The 16,387-nt window shown below is 40.8% G+C and overlaps 2 protein-coding genes across 4 annotated transcripts in view; both read left to right on the top strand.

Moving 5' to 3' along the window:
- The window catches only part of adam12b (ADAM metallopeptidase domain 12b), an 84,715-nt gene extending 83,015 nt beyond the window's left edge, over positions 1-1,700 (top strand). For both annotated transcript variants that reach the window (XM_088012818.1, XM_088012819.1), the window contains exon 23: positions 158-1,700. In XM_088012818.1, coding sequence (XP_087868944.1) covers positions 158-206 — 49 coding nt within the window. In that variant the 3' untranslated portion in view covers positions 207-1,700. The remainder of the gene's footprint in view (positions 1-157) is intronic.
- A 2,610-nt stretch (positions 1,701-4,310) lies between these two features.
- Positions 4,311-15,704, top strand: dhx32b (DEAH (Asp-Glu-Ala-His) box polypeptide 32b). Of its 2 annotated transcripts, none has more exons than XM_015007024.2 (11): positions 4,311-8,785; positions 8,897-9,090; positions 9,594-9,969; positions 10,052-10,285; positions 11,094-11,187; positions 11,694-11,843; positions 12,582-12,722; positions 13,459-13,599; positions 13,713-13,903; positions 14,570-14,760; positions 15,292-15,704. In XM_015007024.2, exons 1-11 carry the CDS (start codon positions 8,336-8,338, stop codon positions 15,461-15,463), a joined length of 2,334 nt encoding a protein of 777 aa, XP_014862510.2. In that variant the 5' UTR covers positions 4,311-8,335; the 3' UTR covers positions 15,464-15,704. The 2 variants fall into 2 exon arrangements, with proteins under 2 accessions (XP_014862510.2, XP_014862509.2); XM_015007023.2 differs by having other exon boundaries at positions 12,582-12,773.
- The last annotated feature ends 683 nt before the right edge of the window (positions 15,705-16,387 follow it).

Here is a 16,387-nt window from a genome sequence, read left to right as displayed (position 1 = left end):
ATAAACCACCAAATGTGAAAAATTAAAGAAAATGTGTAGACATTTTATTAGTTATGTGACGCTTTGTGTTGATCGATCGCAGAAAAGGACAATAAAACACAATCACGTTGACCTAGTTCTGCTTTATTAAACCCGTTGACCGTTATTTGTGTTTCAGACCTGTGCCAGCATTGCCCTACAGACCACCAAAGAATCAGGACTGCTGAGCAGTCGACTTTGCAGATGAGTCAAAAGAGAAAATCTCACAAAAAAGAAACGGAAGAAACTACAAAGACTTTCTTGCTTTGCACTAATCTTTGAGACGAGACTCTGTTGGACACATTGGACCACAGGAAGAGTTGCAAAGTTTCTGGGGAGAAACTAGGATGACCGTCACACCTTGGTGCTACGCCTCTAGAAGGTGCTGTCCTCTCTCAGGTACCGATGAACTATTTATCTATTTAACTATTTAACTCTGACATTATAAGCCTGTGTGCAAATGAAGAAGAATTTTCCACAAGGATGATTTGAACAAAAGGAGAAATCAAGTCATTTTTAATTGTTTTACATTATTTGTACTTTTTTTTTTTTTTAAATATGTGCTTAAATTGAAGAGTCTTTTTTTTTTAGCAATTGATTGAGCGATAGAACTGTAGACAAAGTCGAACTTGAATAAAGACGAAGGGAAACGGGGCACAAGTCAGTTTAACAGCGTTATTTATTTAGTTATTCTGTTCGCAGGCTTTTCGATATCAAAACACTTCCTCTGTATTCTATTTGCCATTGTGCTTGGAAAACTTTAAAATATAAGCAATTACTGACTAGAAAATATGATTTCCAAGATGGAAAATGATTCTGATTTGGCTCACGTCAAGGCACCTAAATTCCCTTTCATTGGCTCTGACAAGTGTTGGATGCTCAACATGTTCTACCGATTCAGACGAGACGTCAGAAACCGAGTGCTGACAGATTCCACAGACCGATTGCACTCCAGCGAATTCCTCCAGCAACCAGTTCATCAGTATTAACGCCGGTGTTTGTACATTTAACGTTCACGCTCACTTTGCCCTCCATCCTGAGAGCCAAGCCAGATGACCTCAGCGCTGTCAGCTCTCCAAGTTCCACACTCTAAGTCAAACAACATGTTTTACTGTTCCTTTGTTGCTGTTTCCCCCCCGCCCCCACTCTTTTGTTCTTTTACGAGTTGTGATTTTTGTATTGCTTTGCTGTTTCTCCCTGTCCATTTACAGACTTAATCATGGGATTTTTAGAGTGCGGTGTTGCACTTACGGGCACTTTTCCGGTTCATCCAAAAGTCCACAGCAACACAATGGAAGTCAGTTACGTCCCGCTTTGTGTTTCTTTACAAAAAAAATAATAAAAAAATGTGTTGATCTTGTTAAAGTGTGAAACACTTGGAATGACGGCTCACTGTTGGAACATAAACGTTAAAACTGTGTGAATCATGTGGTAAATGTGTTTGTAAGGACTGTTCACCGAGTTTACTGTAAAGTGTAACTATTGTGTCTGTTGCCATTTTCATTTTGTTCTTATCTCTGTTTTCAAGCACAGAAATGTAAGAACTGCTCTGCGGCTGAGCCCCATTTATCCTTCTCAGTGAGAACCTGATATTTAACACTTGAGCGTTGCAAATGAACTTTGAGGCCTGACTGTTGACTTCAGAGGTCAAATAAAGTTTTTTTTGTGATAATGAAAAAAAATGTTTTATTTTATTTTTAACTGATAAACTCTGCTGCAACAAATAACTTGTTTCTGTCCACGAGTTGCAAAAGTTTGACGCTGGTTGAGCAATACTGCCACCTGCTGGGTAATACATGTCATTACAACAACTAAAGACCCTGTTACATTTTAAGACAGAGAAAATGCACAAAAACATTAACATTTGTAATGCTTGAGTTAAATCACAGGCACTGACATGTATCACAATGTGAAATATTACAAAATTTGAAATCTTGAGTTATTTTTTATTAAATTTACTTGAAGAAGTGAATTAACAGAATAATAATAAATTTTGTGATCATGGCAATGTTATCAGTGGGATTCCAATCAGATGAATTTGTTAGCCAATCGAGTACCTTGATGCCATGGTCATTAAACCAGATAATAGTACTTTTGGTACTATTTTTCTAAAAATAAAACTATTTTTCGACAGAAGAGTGGATCTGATCTGGCGGTTACGCTGAAGGCCGAGCGTCTCTGTTTCTGTAGAGATCACAGCTGAAGTTGGTAATGATCTGAACAGCTCTGGATTCTGACCAGTAAATAAAGTTTATTTAGTTCAGAAACATCAAAACGACAAGAAGTTCATGATTTACATGTAAGTTAAATCCAAGCTGAACATTTAATTAAGATCTTTTGACTTATATTTGCAAAAAATAATAATAATAATCAGTGATTCTTGAGAATAGGGACAAAATGGGTTTTAATTTTCCCATATTTTTTTTTTATTATTTCTCAACCTTATGTATGCAAATATGACAAATAATGTTTAGAAAATATGAAGATGTTAAGGTACAGGCTCCCAGTTGCGAATTTTTTAAAAAAAATTACATTTTTAATCGACCTGACCCAGAACTTTGTCATCACCATCTGACAAAAATAAATCTAAAATGATTTTTAAAATACCCCATTAGTGATATTTTTACTCAATTTACAGACAAATGCTTCTCAAGAAATAATATAAATATTATTTAAAACAAAAAACAAGAAAAAGTCCATCTGATGGAGTTGACAGTGAATGACAAAGTTGACACAGAACTGAAGGTGGTGACAAACTAGTGAGTAAAATGAAAAACTTGGTACATGTGAAGTAATGCAATTCATGTAAAATACATTAAAATGAATTAGTTGCACAATTAAGTGAGATTTGACAACAATTTCACTGAAAGAGTCAGAAAAACTGACGGAGTTGACATCTGACGGAGTTGACGAAATGCCAAACTACCTCAATTTATATGATGCTATTCTGAATGAGGCTATATTGTAGCTCGTCAGGTCCATGAAATCTTTACAGTTTACCAAAATTAAGCTTTTATTTCGCAAAATTTCATCAAAGTTTTGTAAATTGTCAGTTATGGAGTTGACACATCATGGTTGTGACAAACAATTTAGGAATAAAACAGAAGAAAAAACTAAAGAATAACTTAAGCTAACCGGAGCTAACTAGCCCCCCTAGCTAAGGAAGAGAAAAGACAACGTCATGGGGTCCTCAGAAGTTCTGGTGCCCCCCAATAATGCCTGATTTTTTTACATTCTTTTCATTTCTGACGGTGTTGACAAAAACTAAGGACAAATTTCAACGGAGTTGGAAAATATCTAAAAATTATTTTTAATTCAATTTATCGATACTTTTATAATTATTTATATGACTACTTATACTTAATTGTCATAATATATAATTTTAGTATTTCTTTAATTGTTTTAAACTATAAGAATGTGTTGAGTTCTGCTCCTGGACAAGGGCTTTTACAGGCATCATCCACCGACTACAATGTTTAAATTAAAAAAATATTCAGCAAAAAAAAGAAAAATATACATTGTTGTGCTCACATGACCCAGGTTAGTTTAGTTAGATATTTGAAAAAAATATATTTTGTGTATATTTTATTCAAATTTCATGCTTTATCCATAGGACCTGTTTTGTCCCTATTCTCAAGAATCACTGTAATAATAATTAAAGATAAAGAAAAATGTATTTTACAAAACTTTATTGCACTGATAGTCAGAACAGCAGTTCTCTAGAAAGAGCCAGAATTCCCACACAGCCGTGAGCCCCTCCCACTTCCCCGAGCTCAGGCAGGTGGTCAGTCCTGAGGTGACCTGATTCAGAAAACCTTACCTGCACACAGAGATCCCACCTTCAGGAATAAAAATGGAAACTGATCTTCGAGTTTTCGATTCCCAGAATCCTTGGCTAAAACAAAAACAAATATATGAAGACTGATTTATGCCCTGCATGGAGAATTAGCTTTCTCTGATACATTCTGATATTTTTATGTTTTTTCTTGTTTATAGTCGCAGTTATTCAAGGTAGGTGTGTGTATGATAGGAATTTTTAACTTTTGATATTACTGTCTTTAACTAAAGGTACAACCAAGAAATAAATTTTGTGCATAGGTTAGAAAACCTGGTCTTGGTCTTGACTCGGTCTCGACTTTCCCCGGTCTTGGTCTCGAACCCTGAAAGTCTTGGGTTAGTGGTCTTGACTGCAACACTGACCTTGTCCACTTAGGACAAACGGCATTTGTCTCTCTCTGATCTCTCAACACAACATGATCACAGTGCCATCTACTGGCAACGCCAAGCAATTATCGAGAGACAGCAGGCGCAAATCGTGACACCGCACCTCGTACTGGCACTTCCGGTGGCAGGTCTGACACCTGCCACAAGTGCCACTGCGTTCGGCTGACTTCGGCTGACCTCGGCACCTCTTACTGGCACTTCCGCTGACACCTGCCACAAGTGCCACTGCCTTCGGGACTAGCTGCCAGAGTTGCCACTGCGTTCGGCTGACTTCGGCTGACCTCGGCACCTCGTACTGGCACTTCCGGTGGCAGGTCTGACACCTGCCACAAGTGCCACTGCGTTCGGGATTAGCTGCCAGTGCTGCCGCTGCGTTCGGCTGACTTCGGCTGACCTCGGCACCTCTTACTGGCACTTCCGCTGACACCTGCCACAAGTGCCACTGCTTTCGGGACTAGCTGCCAGAGTTGCCACTGTGTTCGGGTGACTTCGGCTGACTTCGGCTGACCTCGGCACCTCTTACTGGCACTTCCTCTGACACCTGCCATTAGTGTCACTGTTTTCGGGTCTAGCTGTCAGTGTTGCCACTGCGTTCGGCTGACTTCGGCTGACTTCGGCACCTTCCAAGGGTTGCCACGACCTCATACTGGCACCTCCCACGCCTCACGGACCCCTCTCGCCTATTTTTGCTCACGAGATTTAGGGCGGCCATCTTATAGCGTTCGACCGCTCCACTCAGCGTTATATGTTTAACAGGCACAATGACGTATTTGAACATTTAATCTTTCATAACACGCTGTTTTGTTACTGGAAACCTTATACATGCAGCCATATTTATAAACAGTTGTATTTTTAAAGTATTTTTAATTGTATTATACATACTTCAGCATATTTAAATATGCTTAGTGGGGAAAACAATAGAATAGAAATATAATATTCTTTGGTGACAGCTTCTGTGTCAGAATTAATATGAATGAATTTATAATTAATGAAAATAATGGTGGATCTGGCACAAAGTATTGCATTTCTTGTTAAGTATTCTGTTCCCTTAAAAAAAGCAAATATGCCCTGGTCTATTTTTTATACAGTCTCAAATTTCAGTTTCCAATAAACAGCCTCAGTGAAAACATGTTGACAGTTGCCATAAGCTGTCACTTGTGCCACGGGCTTCTGGGTAAGGTGCCACTTGTGCCACCTTACCACTGGGTAAGGTGACACAAGTAAGGTGGCCATGGGTGCCACAGGCTGCTAACCTCATTCTCTATCTGTTTCAGACAGAATGTAGCATATGAATAACTTTAGATCAAACAAATAGAAATAAAATATATCTTAATTACAACATAATTCTCATACATATTTAAATATACAGCCGGTGTTCAGACTTAAACAGAGAAAGACAACTCCTGCGCTTTCAGATGGGACCTCTTCTGCAACAGGTGATAATAGCTACCAGTAGGTACCTACCACTACAACTGACACTCGGTTGCCATGGTATGTCAGTGCTGACAAGCTCCTGTCAGTTCCGGATTATAATTATTTTCATACAATGACCTTAATATAATGCTATTGATTATTAAACCGGGTAAGTTCACTAATATTGACTTATTAGTTAACATTTCTGACAGTGGCAACATGAGATATTGACAATTCCAGAGTGACATTATGTTCAGCCTGGTTCCATGACAGTGCACAGGATGTCATAAGTTATAGTGGCTGCCTGGTCTATTATCTAATAGACCAGGCAGCCACTATAACTTTCAGTGTTTTTTGTTAAGATAATGCATTTTTAAAAAAAAGAAACATGTTATCATAATTTTCCAAAAATGCCAGTTAATCATTTTTAAATAGTTATTACTTGTTTTTATTTATTACATTTAATCCCCGCTATTTTTCATTATTTGTCAAGTTTATTACAGATTTGTGTGGCATAAATGAAGGTTGCTTCTCTGTGTTTTTTTCTGGTTCGGTTCATTGTCTTCAAAGTTTTCTTATTCAAAGATGAGAGAATGACTAAAATCTGAGCTAAAAAATGCATTTCAACAGCATTTTCAAGGCAGCAGGAGGATTTTCACTTTCAAGTTAAAACAACTTCAATTTTTTTACACCAATATTGAATATTGATAAGTCAAAACACAAATTATTTACACCTCAAAAAATTTGACAATGTGTGAATCTTAAGCAGCATTAAGAACAAGAATGTTACATATTTTTGGAAATAAAAATTACTTTAGTTTATACTTAAGATGCAAATGATTTTTTCAAAGAAAATTGTGCTGTTTACATATTATTTTATTTGGCAGATATGTTTCAACATTTTTTCAAGTTTATGTCACAAAGTATATGCATAGTAATTGATTTGTCAATATTTATTAGCCATTGTATGTAAATACTTTAAACAGCAATTTGAAGTCTACTGTAAAATTCATGTTTAGTCAACGTGTGAATTTACTACATCAGGATCAAATAACTTATTATTCCTCCATGAGAAATTATGATCATTAAGCTTAAATTTATTTTTCAAACTTTATTAATTTCTACAATATACGTTATACAGAGTCTGATTATTATTACTATTATCCAGTTGCAACATTTGGCTTCCTGTTGCACTATGTCAGCCACTGTTCTGCGATATAAACATGGGCAAGGGTTGAATGTCATTTTGATTAAGTAAAAAGTCCTATTAACTATCAGTGATGTGTGATTAACCAGATGTGTCTTTGAACATAGTGACAGGTTCCACTGTAATAGTGACACTTTATAGTATATTCAATTGGCCATCTTGATTGAATTAAACTCAGTCAAAAATATTCAAAGTGTTAAATGGATAAATATACAATTACCATTGAATTTTTTTTATAAACACGCATTATAAGTAACACGTTTTCAAAAAACTGTCATTGCCATCCCCCAAAACATCGGAAACAGTTGTGACAGCTCTGAAACATCCTGGACATCTAACAGCAGCTCTAGTGGAGGCGAGACTCAGCTGTTACAAAGGTGCCGAAACCAATGGCATCCCTGATACCTTCTGTGTATTTGATTAATTCAAAGACGGAAGGAGTCGGCTGGATTATTCAGATGAACTTTAGTGAATAAATAGGATGAACGAATCATACATGATATAATAAACGTGTAGGAATTCAGCTAACATAAGTATTTATGCGAAAAAAAAATTATTAAATTCTGTCTTCTTCGTCTGTGTTTAAGTTCTTCTTCTACTAGTAATAAAGCATCATGGGATATGTAGTCCATTTGCCTAAGTCAGTAGCAACACTGAGAGCTAGACCCGAAAACAGTGGCACTAATGGCAGGTGTCACCGGAAGTGCCAGTAAGAGGTGCCGAGGTCAGCCGAAGTCAGCCGAACGCAGTGGCAACTCTGGCAGCTAGTCCCGAAAGCAGTGGCACTTGTGGCAGGTGTCACCGGAAGTGCCAGTAAGAGGTGCCGAGGTCAGCCGAAGTCAGCCGAACGCAGTGGCAACTCTGGCAGCTAGTCCCGAAAGCAGTGGCACTTGTGGCAGGTGTCAGCGGAAGTGCCAGTAAGAGGTGCCGAGGTCAGCCGAAGTCAGCCGAACGCAGTGGCACTTGTGGCAGGTGTCAGACCTGCCACCGGAAGTGCCAGTACGAGGTGCGGTGTCACGATTTGCGCTCGGCCCTGCTGCAATTATCTTTCCTCTTACTATAATAACACTATTTTTTTATTTTATTTTATTTTTGTTTTATGTTTAAATATACATGGAATGTCGGGGCTCTTTATAATAGTATTTGTAACTCATCTTATTCTTTGACATATTATTTTTCTTTTTAATATAAGAGAAAACCAAGTTTTACAGAGTGAACTGTCTAAATATCGCAAAGAATAAAAGCAGATCAGAGCTAACTCTTAACTTTATTACCCAGCCTCTCATCAAAGAGCAACTTCATTTCTAAATGCCACCACATTTAAACAAATGTGTAATTCCACAATGGGCAGATTGTGGTTGTTGTTATACTGTTCATTGTAAACACCAGGCCCCCTGAGCCAATCTGCTCAAATCAATGCGCGTGTGTGTTGCGTGCTGATGACCACACTACTTCTGTGGGATTAGCGGCCACATGACAGTGCTGGGCTGGTCTCCCACTGAGCCTTTCACTTGGCTTCACTTGCAGAGGCGGTCTCTGTTGCCGTCTAGCAGGGTGCCGAGAGCCGGGGACCTCTCCAAGCTAAATCTGCGCGGACCTGGACATGAGGTGGTGGTCAGGAAAACTGAAAACTCAAGTGAGATGGAGCCACACATGCTGAGTTTGAGTGGAGAATACTGCGTCGAGGGGAAGTCCCCGTGTTGTTTGGACTCTGAGACTTTGAGTCAGGGAGACAAAGAATACGATGATATCCTGGAGCTTAATCAGTTTGATGGACTTCCTTACTCGTCAAGGTTTTACAAACTGCTAAAAGAAAGGAAAGAGCTGCCGGTGTGGAGGGCGAAGGATGAATTTATGGATTCTTTGACCAAAGGACAGTTTGTGGTTCTTAGTGGCTTTGCCAAGACTGGAAGAAGCTCTCAAGTGAGTGCCTTACATCTTTTCTCTATAAGCAATCTTTTTTTTTTAAGTGAAACATGTTAATTTTCTGCTAACTATTGGGGAGTAATCCGTCCCACTTTTGTTTTGCATCAGATTCCTCAGTGGTGTGCTGAGTTCTGCCTCTCGGTCCGGTTCCAGCACGGGATGGTGGTGTGCACCCAGATTCATCCACAGCAGGCGGTTGATCTCGCTCTGAGAGTGGCCGATGAGATGGACATCAACATCGGCCACGAGGTCGGGTACACCATCCCTTTGGAAACTTGCTGCACCAGTGAAACTTTCCTCAGGTAATGGAAAAAGTGGTGCTGCACAAAAACAGACCAACTTTTTTTTCATTACACACACTGCTAAATCAACTGGCCTTTTATTAAATCTCAGGCGAGACGAGAACAAAAGGCTAGAGGGGCTCTTTTCAGCGGCTGCGTCACAGCTGCCCCGCTCCCTGTCCACCCATATGTCACACTCTCCATGTGGGTGCCTCATAAGTCAGATGGGGGACAAAGGAACTCTGCACTCTGCCCTGTGGGGGATTTCGGTAGATGAGAAAAACAAGCGGTGGTGAAAGAAACCTTGTGATAAAAGTCGGTTTCTAAATTTAATTAAATACCACAAGTGAACCTGAAAAGGTCATTCAAATGTGACCAGTATATCTTTTATTGTGTAATTTTACAACAATGCAGACCTGAAAATACCTTCAACAGTCCTCGAGATCTGCCATCTGGACAGCGAACTTGAATAAAGGATTAAACAAACCTTTTTTTTCTTTTTTTTAAAATCAATTTTGCCTCAGGTATTGCACAGATGATATGCTGCTGAGGGAAATGATGTCAGACCCTTTGCTTGAGCGTTACGGTGTGGTGATCGTAGACCAGGCCCACCAGAGGACCGTTGCTACCGATGTGCTTTTGGGTCTGCTGAAAGAGGTCGCCCTGCAGAGGCCAGAGCTCCGCGTGGTCCTCCTGTCTGCGACCAAACCGGACCCCAAGCAGCTGAACCTCTTCACTGGGTCAGCACTGCCAGCCATCCACCTGGAGGCCCCAGAGGTTGGGGAGGTGGCGTACAGCAGCACGGGCGACAGCTACTTCTGTTCTGCTCTCCGTCTCGTGCTGGAGATCCATCGCTCCAAGGAGCCGGGGGATGTGGTTGTGTTTCTGGTGACGATGCAGGTAAGACGCAACCCTGCTGTCCTAAGTCTGACAAAAAAATTTGCTTTGTTGCTGAATTATCTCTGTTTATGTCCTCTATTAGGAAATAGATCTGGCCCATGGCATCCTGTGTCATGAAAAGCGAGGCTTGCCACCTGGTCTGGGTGAACTGCTGCCCATAGCTGTACATCCTGACCAACCTGGGAGTCTACCAACATTTGGGGAGGAGGCGGGTCAGACCAGACGAGTGTTCCTCACAAGCAGTCCAAATGAGGACTTTTTCTGGGCTTATAGCTCAATTAACTTTGTTATTGATGCTGGAGTGGAAAAAAGATTTGTAAGTTGTGCATTATTTCTTGTGATCTCACATCGATCCGACATTTGTGGCCAGTTCAGCCAGCTGCACTTTATGAACTACAAAACTTTTATTTTTCTACTTTCTGAATCCATTTAAAACATCTTAACATCTTAGCAATACAAAGTTTGTTGTAAAATAAAACAGTAATTAAAAAAAGAAAAATATCAAAAGACATCCAAGGTCTGCATTCCTGAAACTCAAAAAGTTCAGTAAAGTAACCCGGCTTCAGGTCAGAGGTGTTTCAACAGGCGATAATCCAACTGCAGAAACTTCCAGCACAACTCAATTTTATTTCACTATTTTTTTTTTCATTTCTGTTTTTCTGTACATTTCAAAATGCAATATGCACCATATCACAAAGCAACAGCTCAGTTCATTCTAATATCTAACGTTCTTCATATAAGGAACAGGCCGTGTGAGGAAGCGAGGTAAAACCAGCTGTTTTATCTCCACTGTTAAACAGTATTTTATTAATACTTCTAAACAAGAAAAAAATAATTGCAGAGTTGCTACTTTATACATTCTGTATTATCTTTATATGTCTCTAGCATTATCAGTACAATTAGCATCATTTGCTTAGCTTCCTGTTATCTGCTGATGTCTCAGCAGAGATGCTCTGTCAGAGTGTATGTTTGTGTATCAAAGTGCATTAAAATAAAATCTATCAAAGAAAAAGAAAAATAATAAATATCCTTGCTTCTGTGATGCAGGGGGAAAAAAAACTTTTTTAAAGACATAAATATATAGTTCTGGATCTCTCTAACTCCTTTTTGTCATTGTGTTGCAGGTTTACAACCCGAGAATCAGAACAAACTCTGTCATCATCCAGCCAATCAGCTCAGGTCAAAGCGAGTGCCGCAAACAGCTGGCTGGTCCAACAGGTGAGCATGTTTTAGGTACTTCTTGCTGGTTAGATGACCTTTTGGCCTTCAAAATCTGCTGGAATCTATGATTGCCAAATCTCAGAGGTGTTGTTTTGGATATGGCGACTGTGCAAGCCAGTAGAGGACGGTGAGCTTACGCCCATGTTCAATAAAACCAGTTTGAGTTCATTTGAACTTTGCAAATTGATAAAAGAAGATGAGCGTACTGCGGCTTTTCGACAACGTACACGTTTAGCAACAATTCAAACATGTCAAGAGAATATCTCCGATACTACTGCATCAAAACCCAAACTGGACTGATGTTGTTTACACCAAATCATGAACCCAGCATCTGAGGGAACCAAATTGCATTCAGTCCGGTGTTTTCCAGTCTGTTATTGTCCAGTTTTTTCCTTAGTCAGCTAACTGATCTATCTGGGTCTAATAAAGTGGCCAGCGAGTGAATGTAAATCTGTAGTTGTGATTATCCAGCTGTGTGTAAGATTACCGTTCTGTCCCTGCAGGCAAGTGTTTTCGCCTTTACCCGAAAGAGAGACAGCTTCCTGCAAAGATTCGTCCCCGTATTGTGGAGTCTGACATCACCTCCACCGTGCTGTTCCTAAAGAGGATGGAGATCGCCGGGCTGGGTCACTGTCACTTTATCGACAGGCCAGGTGAGATTTATGTGTTCACAGGCTTGAAACAAAACAAAACAAAACAAAAACATTGAATAATTCTGCGGCTTTTGCAACAGTTAAGCCTGTGTTCGTCCCCGAAAAATTCACTTAGTGTTGGACGATAGAATCTTTCGATCCAATCGGTTTTGTTCTCTTCTTGCTCCAGCAGACAGGAACTTTTTTTTTTTCTTTTTGTTATTATTGAAAGGCAGTGAGCCATGCTTCAGCTGAGCCGACAGCTCCTGTTCTGTGAGCATCCTTTCAGCGCTGACCTCCTTCCGTGTGCTTTTGTTCTCGTCGGATTTATGCACAGAAAAGCACCACAAAACACGCACACACACTCATTAGCTGATTAGAGCACAGGCATGGCTGAGCCGGTGTGAGGGTGAGCAGATAATAGGGAGCCTTTCTTTCCCTCTTGTTTCGGCTTTCTCATTTAACACTATAAAAAATAAAAAAAAAACTAACTCATAACATGAACCAGTTTTTTATTTTGCGTAGCGGCATGGGGCAGATGTTGGCGAGGATTACATCTCTGTAATCTGCTGCTGCCCTTTCGTTCTCACCATTCCCAGCAGGGTGCCAGACTTTGACTACTTAAAAGTAGATTTGTGTGGAATTAATGATCACCCAGTTTAAATACGGTAAAATACAGTTATAAATCCACTTTCCTTTGCTCGTGTCTGACATTTTGAACATTATCCCACACGCCTCCTTTGAAATCTCTCTTTCCAGACCCCGGAGGCCTGATGCAGGCACTGGAGGAGCTGGACTACCTGGCTGCTCTGGATAACGACGGGAACCTTTCTGAGATGGGCATCATCATGTCTGAGTTCCCACTGGAGCCTCAAATGGCCAAGACTGTGCTGGCCTCCTGTGAGTTTGACTGTGTCAACGAAGTGGTCATCATTGCAGCCATGCTGACAGGTGATGGCAATTTTAACACCAATCTAAAAAAAAAAAAAAACAATGGGCACGTGCAAAATCGTGCAGTGACTTAAAGTGTCTTGCAAAAAAAGTATTTCTCTGTAGTTTTCACCTTTTGCTCCAGTACAACCATAAACGTCAATGGATGTTAATATACCAACACAAATAAATGCTTAACAGATTAGAAAATTGTCTCGTGCATTTTTACCCACCCGATTTACTCCAAAGCTGTCTGTAAAAGTATTTGCAACCAGCTGTCACTTTGTCACGTTGTGCAGATGAGGGGACAGTCTCTTGATAGCCAGAGAAACAGTGAAACAGTTCGTGTCAAAGTGCTTGCATCAGAAGGGCCCAGTCAAAGTTCTGGCATAAATGTACGTCAGAATGTATGTGGACATTTTTAAATTGATATTCATAGACACTCTCCATTCAGTCAGACTGAGTTTGGGATATTCTGCAAAGAATGACGGTCAAAGATCTCAGGCTCTCAGGTGTGCAAAGCTCAAAGGATTTACAGCAGTAATTGTAGCGGACGGACGGACGGACTATTTTGTTGGTCTGTCACAGAAAATCCGTATAAAATTCACTGATGTTGTGGTTTGAAAATGATCAGATGTGTAAATGTTCAGCTTATATGAGCACCAACCGTATTAGTAAGTAAGTATTATCTTGTGCATCTTTTCAGCGCCCTCTTGCTTCACGGTTCCAGCTGTGGAGCTGAAGCCAGAGGCAGCCCAGTGCCTCATGAAGTTCCAGCACCCGGAGGGAGACCACTTCACCCTCATCAACATCTTCAAGGCTTTCAAACAGTGTCAGCAGGACGAATGTCAGTTCAGGGAAAGAAAACATAAAACAGTGGCATTAGGCCGCATCATGTCCCATTTCACCATTTAACTCTCTAAATCCGTCCTCGCCCGCTTTCTTTCCCTGCTGTGTCAGACTGCGACGAGGAGAAGTGGTGTCAGGACTTCTTCTTTAGCCACAGCGCCCTGCTGACGGCCGACGCTCTTCGAACCGAGCTCACCGACACGCTGAGGAGAATCGAGCTGCCCGTCTCAGCGCCCGCCTTTGGCTGCCGAGGCAACACGGTCAACATCAAGAGAGCCCTGCTCGCAGGGTTTTTCATGCAGGTCAGATATTGCAGATAATGTTGCCTTGGTGGGAGCACTGTGGGACATTTACATGCTCATGTAATGTATGCATTTGGAATTATACTGGCTGTTCTTTATTGGCCTGCAGTAAGATAGTGTTTCTGGCTTGAATGAAGGTTAAATGATCTCTCCTTGACCAATTAAATGACGGACAAAGTGAAATTCCCTTCTATACTTTCCGGTTTCACTGTGGGTCAGGCGCAGTAAAGAAGTACTGACCTTCTTATAGATTTACATTGTCCATCTGAAACCAACCTAACCATATCTAACGAAGCAATTGCCTCTCTTTTACATCATGAAAAAATTGGGATTAACCACATATTCTGGGAAGCTGACTTCAATTACACTGCGGCGCCCAGGCCTGATTACTGTCACACTCCTGCAACAAATTCACCCCGATATTAAGAGATTCAATCACGCTTCAGAAATTAGGGTGCTGCGCGGCATGGCCGATTGATGCAGCTGTCAGGGATTTTATTCCAGCGTGTCTTTACTTATTGGTTTAGATTTGTCCTCTATTTGTTTCCCACTCAAAGGAAAAAAAAAAATCATACTATGCACTTTTCTGCTTGCATACTCCATGTTTCTCTCTCTTCATAAATCTTCCAATAGAGTGACTCTCGCTTTGGCTCCGATTCCCCTCAGGTGGCTCGGGATGTTGATGGATCGGGGAACTATTTCATTCTGACTCATAAACACGTGGCACAGATCCATCCGATGTCTGGATATGGAGCCAAGAGCCCCAAGCTGGGCCTGCCGGAGTGGGTGCTCTTCCACCAGCACACGTTCTCGGAGGACAACTGCCTCCGCACCGTCACCCACATAACGCCAGAGGAGTAAGCCTTGTTAACTTTTTCTTTACCCTCACCCACCCTCCCTCCTTGAGAAGTTTTATACATGCACTCAATTTTTTCAAAAAACTGGCTAGGTAGCAGATTCGCAGCTCAATCGGCGGCCTCTCTTACTGCTTGAAAGCACCCTGCAGAAACCCCGCGGTATCTTGGCTCAAACCTAATCAGACAGCCACGTTCCTCTGACCTCTTTGAATCATATTTAGAGCCTCGGTTCGGAGCGAGGAATTACAAATTCTGTTCTTTAGTGTCTGCTTGCTGGAGAGAGGAGGATTACGGATTGCCCAGATCCACAGGAATGCCGAGCAGCAGCTTAGAGTGTAAATGTAAAGCTTTGTTGGCTTCCTGATGTCCCTCTGCGTTTCATAATCTTCGGATGTTGATTTAAGGATTTGAAACTTAGAGGTGTCCTGTGTCTTCAGTCCATCAAAAGTGGGCATTTCTCAAGACTGAGGATGTGTTTCATTGAATCACTTCATGAATCACAGCACCTAACGTCGTTCTCCTTGATTGCAGGTTCGTTCAAATGACGCCACAGTACTTTTTCTACAACTTGCCATCGAGTGAGAGCAAAGACCTCCTGCAGAATATCCTGAGCCGCGGAGCATCTCAGAACGAGGAGAGCAAGCGCTCGTCAAGCGAGGAGCCCCAGGATGACCGGACGTCTGACCGCTGCGTCGTACAGTGACTGTCAGACCCGCCGCTTCCAGTCACGGCTGGAACTAGCTGGAACTAGCTTGTCTTCACTTCTAGCATCGACACCATCTGGATAGCTGAGCTGTTGTCACAATGTCCTTGATTTCTATTTCTATCAATCACTTTTCCCTCCATGTGTGCCCCTCCTCCTTTTCTTTATCAGTCAGTGTTTTATTTTAAATAGTAATGTACAGTGCACTAACATAAAAATAAAATATTTAACATATATGGCATTATTGCTCAGTACAAATTTGATATTTGCATACATTTGTTATAATTTTAAGACTAAAGACCCACTTGAGTCATTGTTTTTACTGGGTGGAACGACAATACAGTTATTAAAAAGTACAATTTGGTGCACAAGTTTGAATTTAATTAGGGTAAAAACTTCTAGGGTCAAATATATACACTATGTTACCAAATGTATTGGGACACACATTCAGATAATTAAATTCAGCTGTTCTGATCACTTCCATGGCCATGAGTATATAAAATCCAGAGCCTTGGCATATAGACAGCATCCACAGCAGTTTGTCAAAAAGCAAATTGCTGTGCATAGAGGGATTTGTGGACTGGGTTTCCATAGCTGGTGGTGAATGCAGTGTTGTAAAACACACCAGCACTGGACTCTGGAGCTTGGGAAACATGTGCTCTCACAATAAATCATGCTTCTGAAGATCATCCCAAATTGATGCAAAAAAAAAGAAGAGCACATCTATGAAAGATTGAAATTTGTTACATTCGCACCCGTGAGTGTATTTAAGCGTATCGCCATGGTTTGTGTGTCCTTCCTGTTTATTTTCTGAATAGTTAACCATTCTCTGGTTCTCATTTTTAGTTTTTTTCTGCCCTTACTGTCCAACTATACCCTGCAGCACAGAGGGTCGAGTTTGATTAATGAGGTGCGTGAACAGTT

Source organism: Poecilia mexicana, unplaced genomic scaffold (assembly GCF_051168715.1).
Source record: "Poecilia mexicana isolate PSO_F unplaced genomic scaffold, ASM5116871v1 scaffold_15, whole genome shotgun sequence".
Taxonomy (NCBI): Eukaryota; Metazoa; Chordata; class Actinopteri; order Cyprinodontiformes; family Poeciliidae; genus Poecilia; species Poecilia mexicana.
This window is presented reverse-complemented; position numbering and strand designations above follow the sequence as displayed.

What these genes read in the sequence shown, in the direction of transcription:
- dhx32b (XM_015007023.2), top strand. Translation starts at nt 8,336, where the DNA reads ATGACAGTGCTGGGCTGGTCTCCCACTGAGCCTTTCACTTGGCTTCAC. An exon ending in TCACTTTATCGACAGGCCAG is followed by an intron (nt 11,844 to 12,581) that starts GTGAGATTTATG and finishes CTCTCTTTCCAG; the next exon opens with ACCCCGGAGGCCTGATGCAG. An exon ending in ACCCACATAACGCCAGAGGA is followed by an intron (nt 14,761 to 15,291) that starts GTAAGCCTTGTT and finishes CCTTGATTGCAG; the next exon opens with GTTCGTTCAAATGACGCCAC.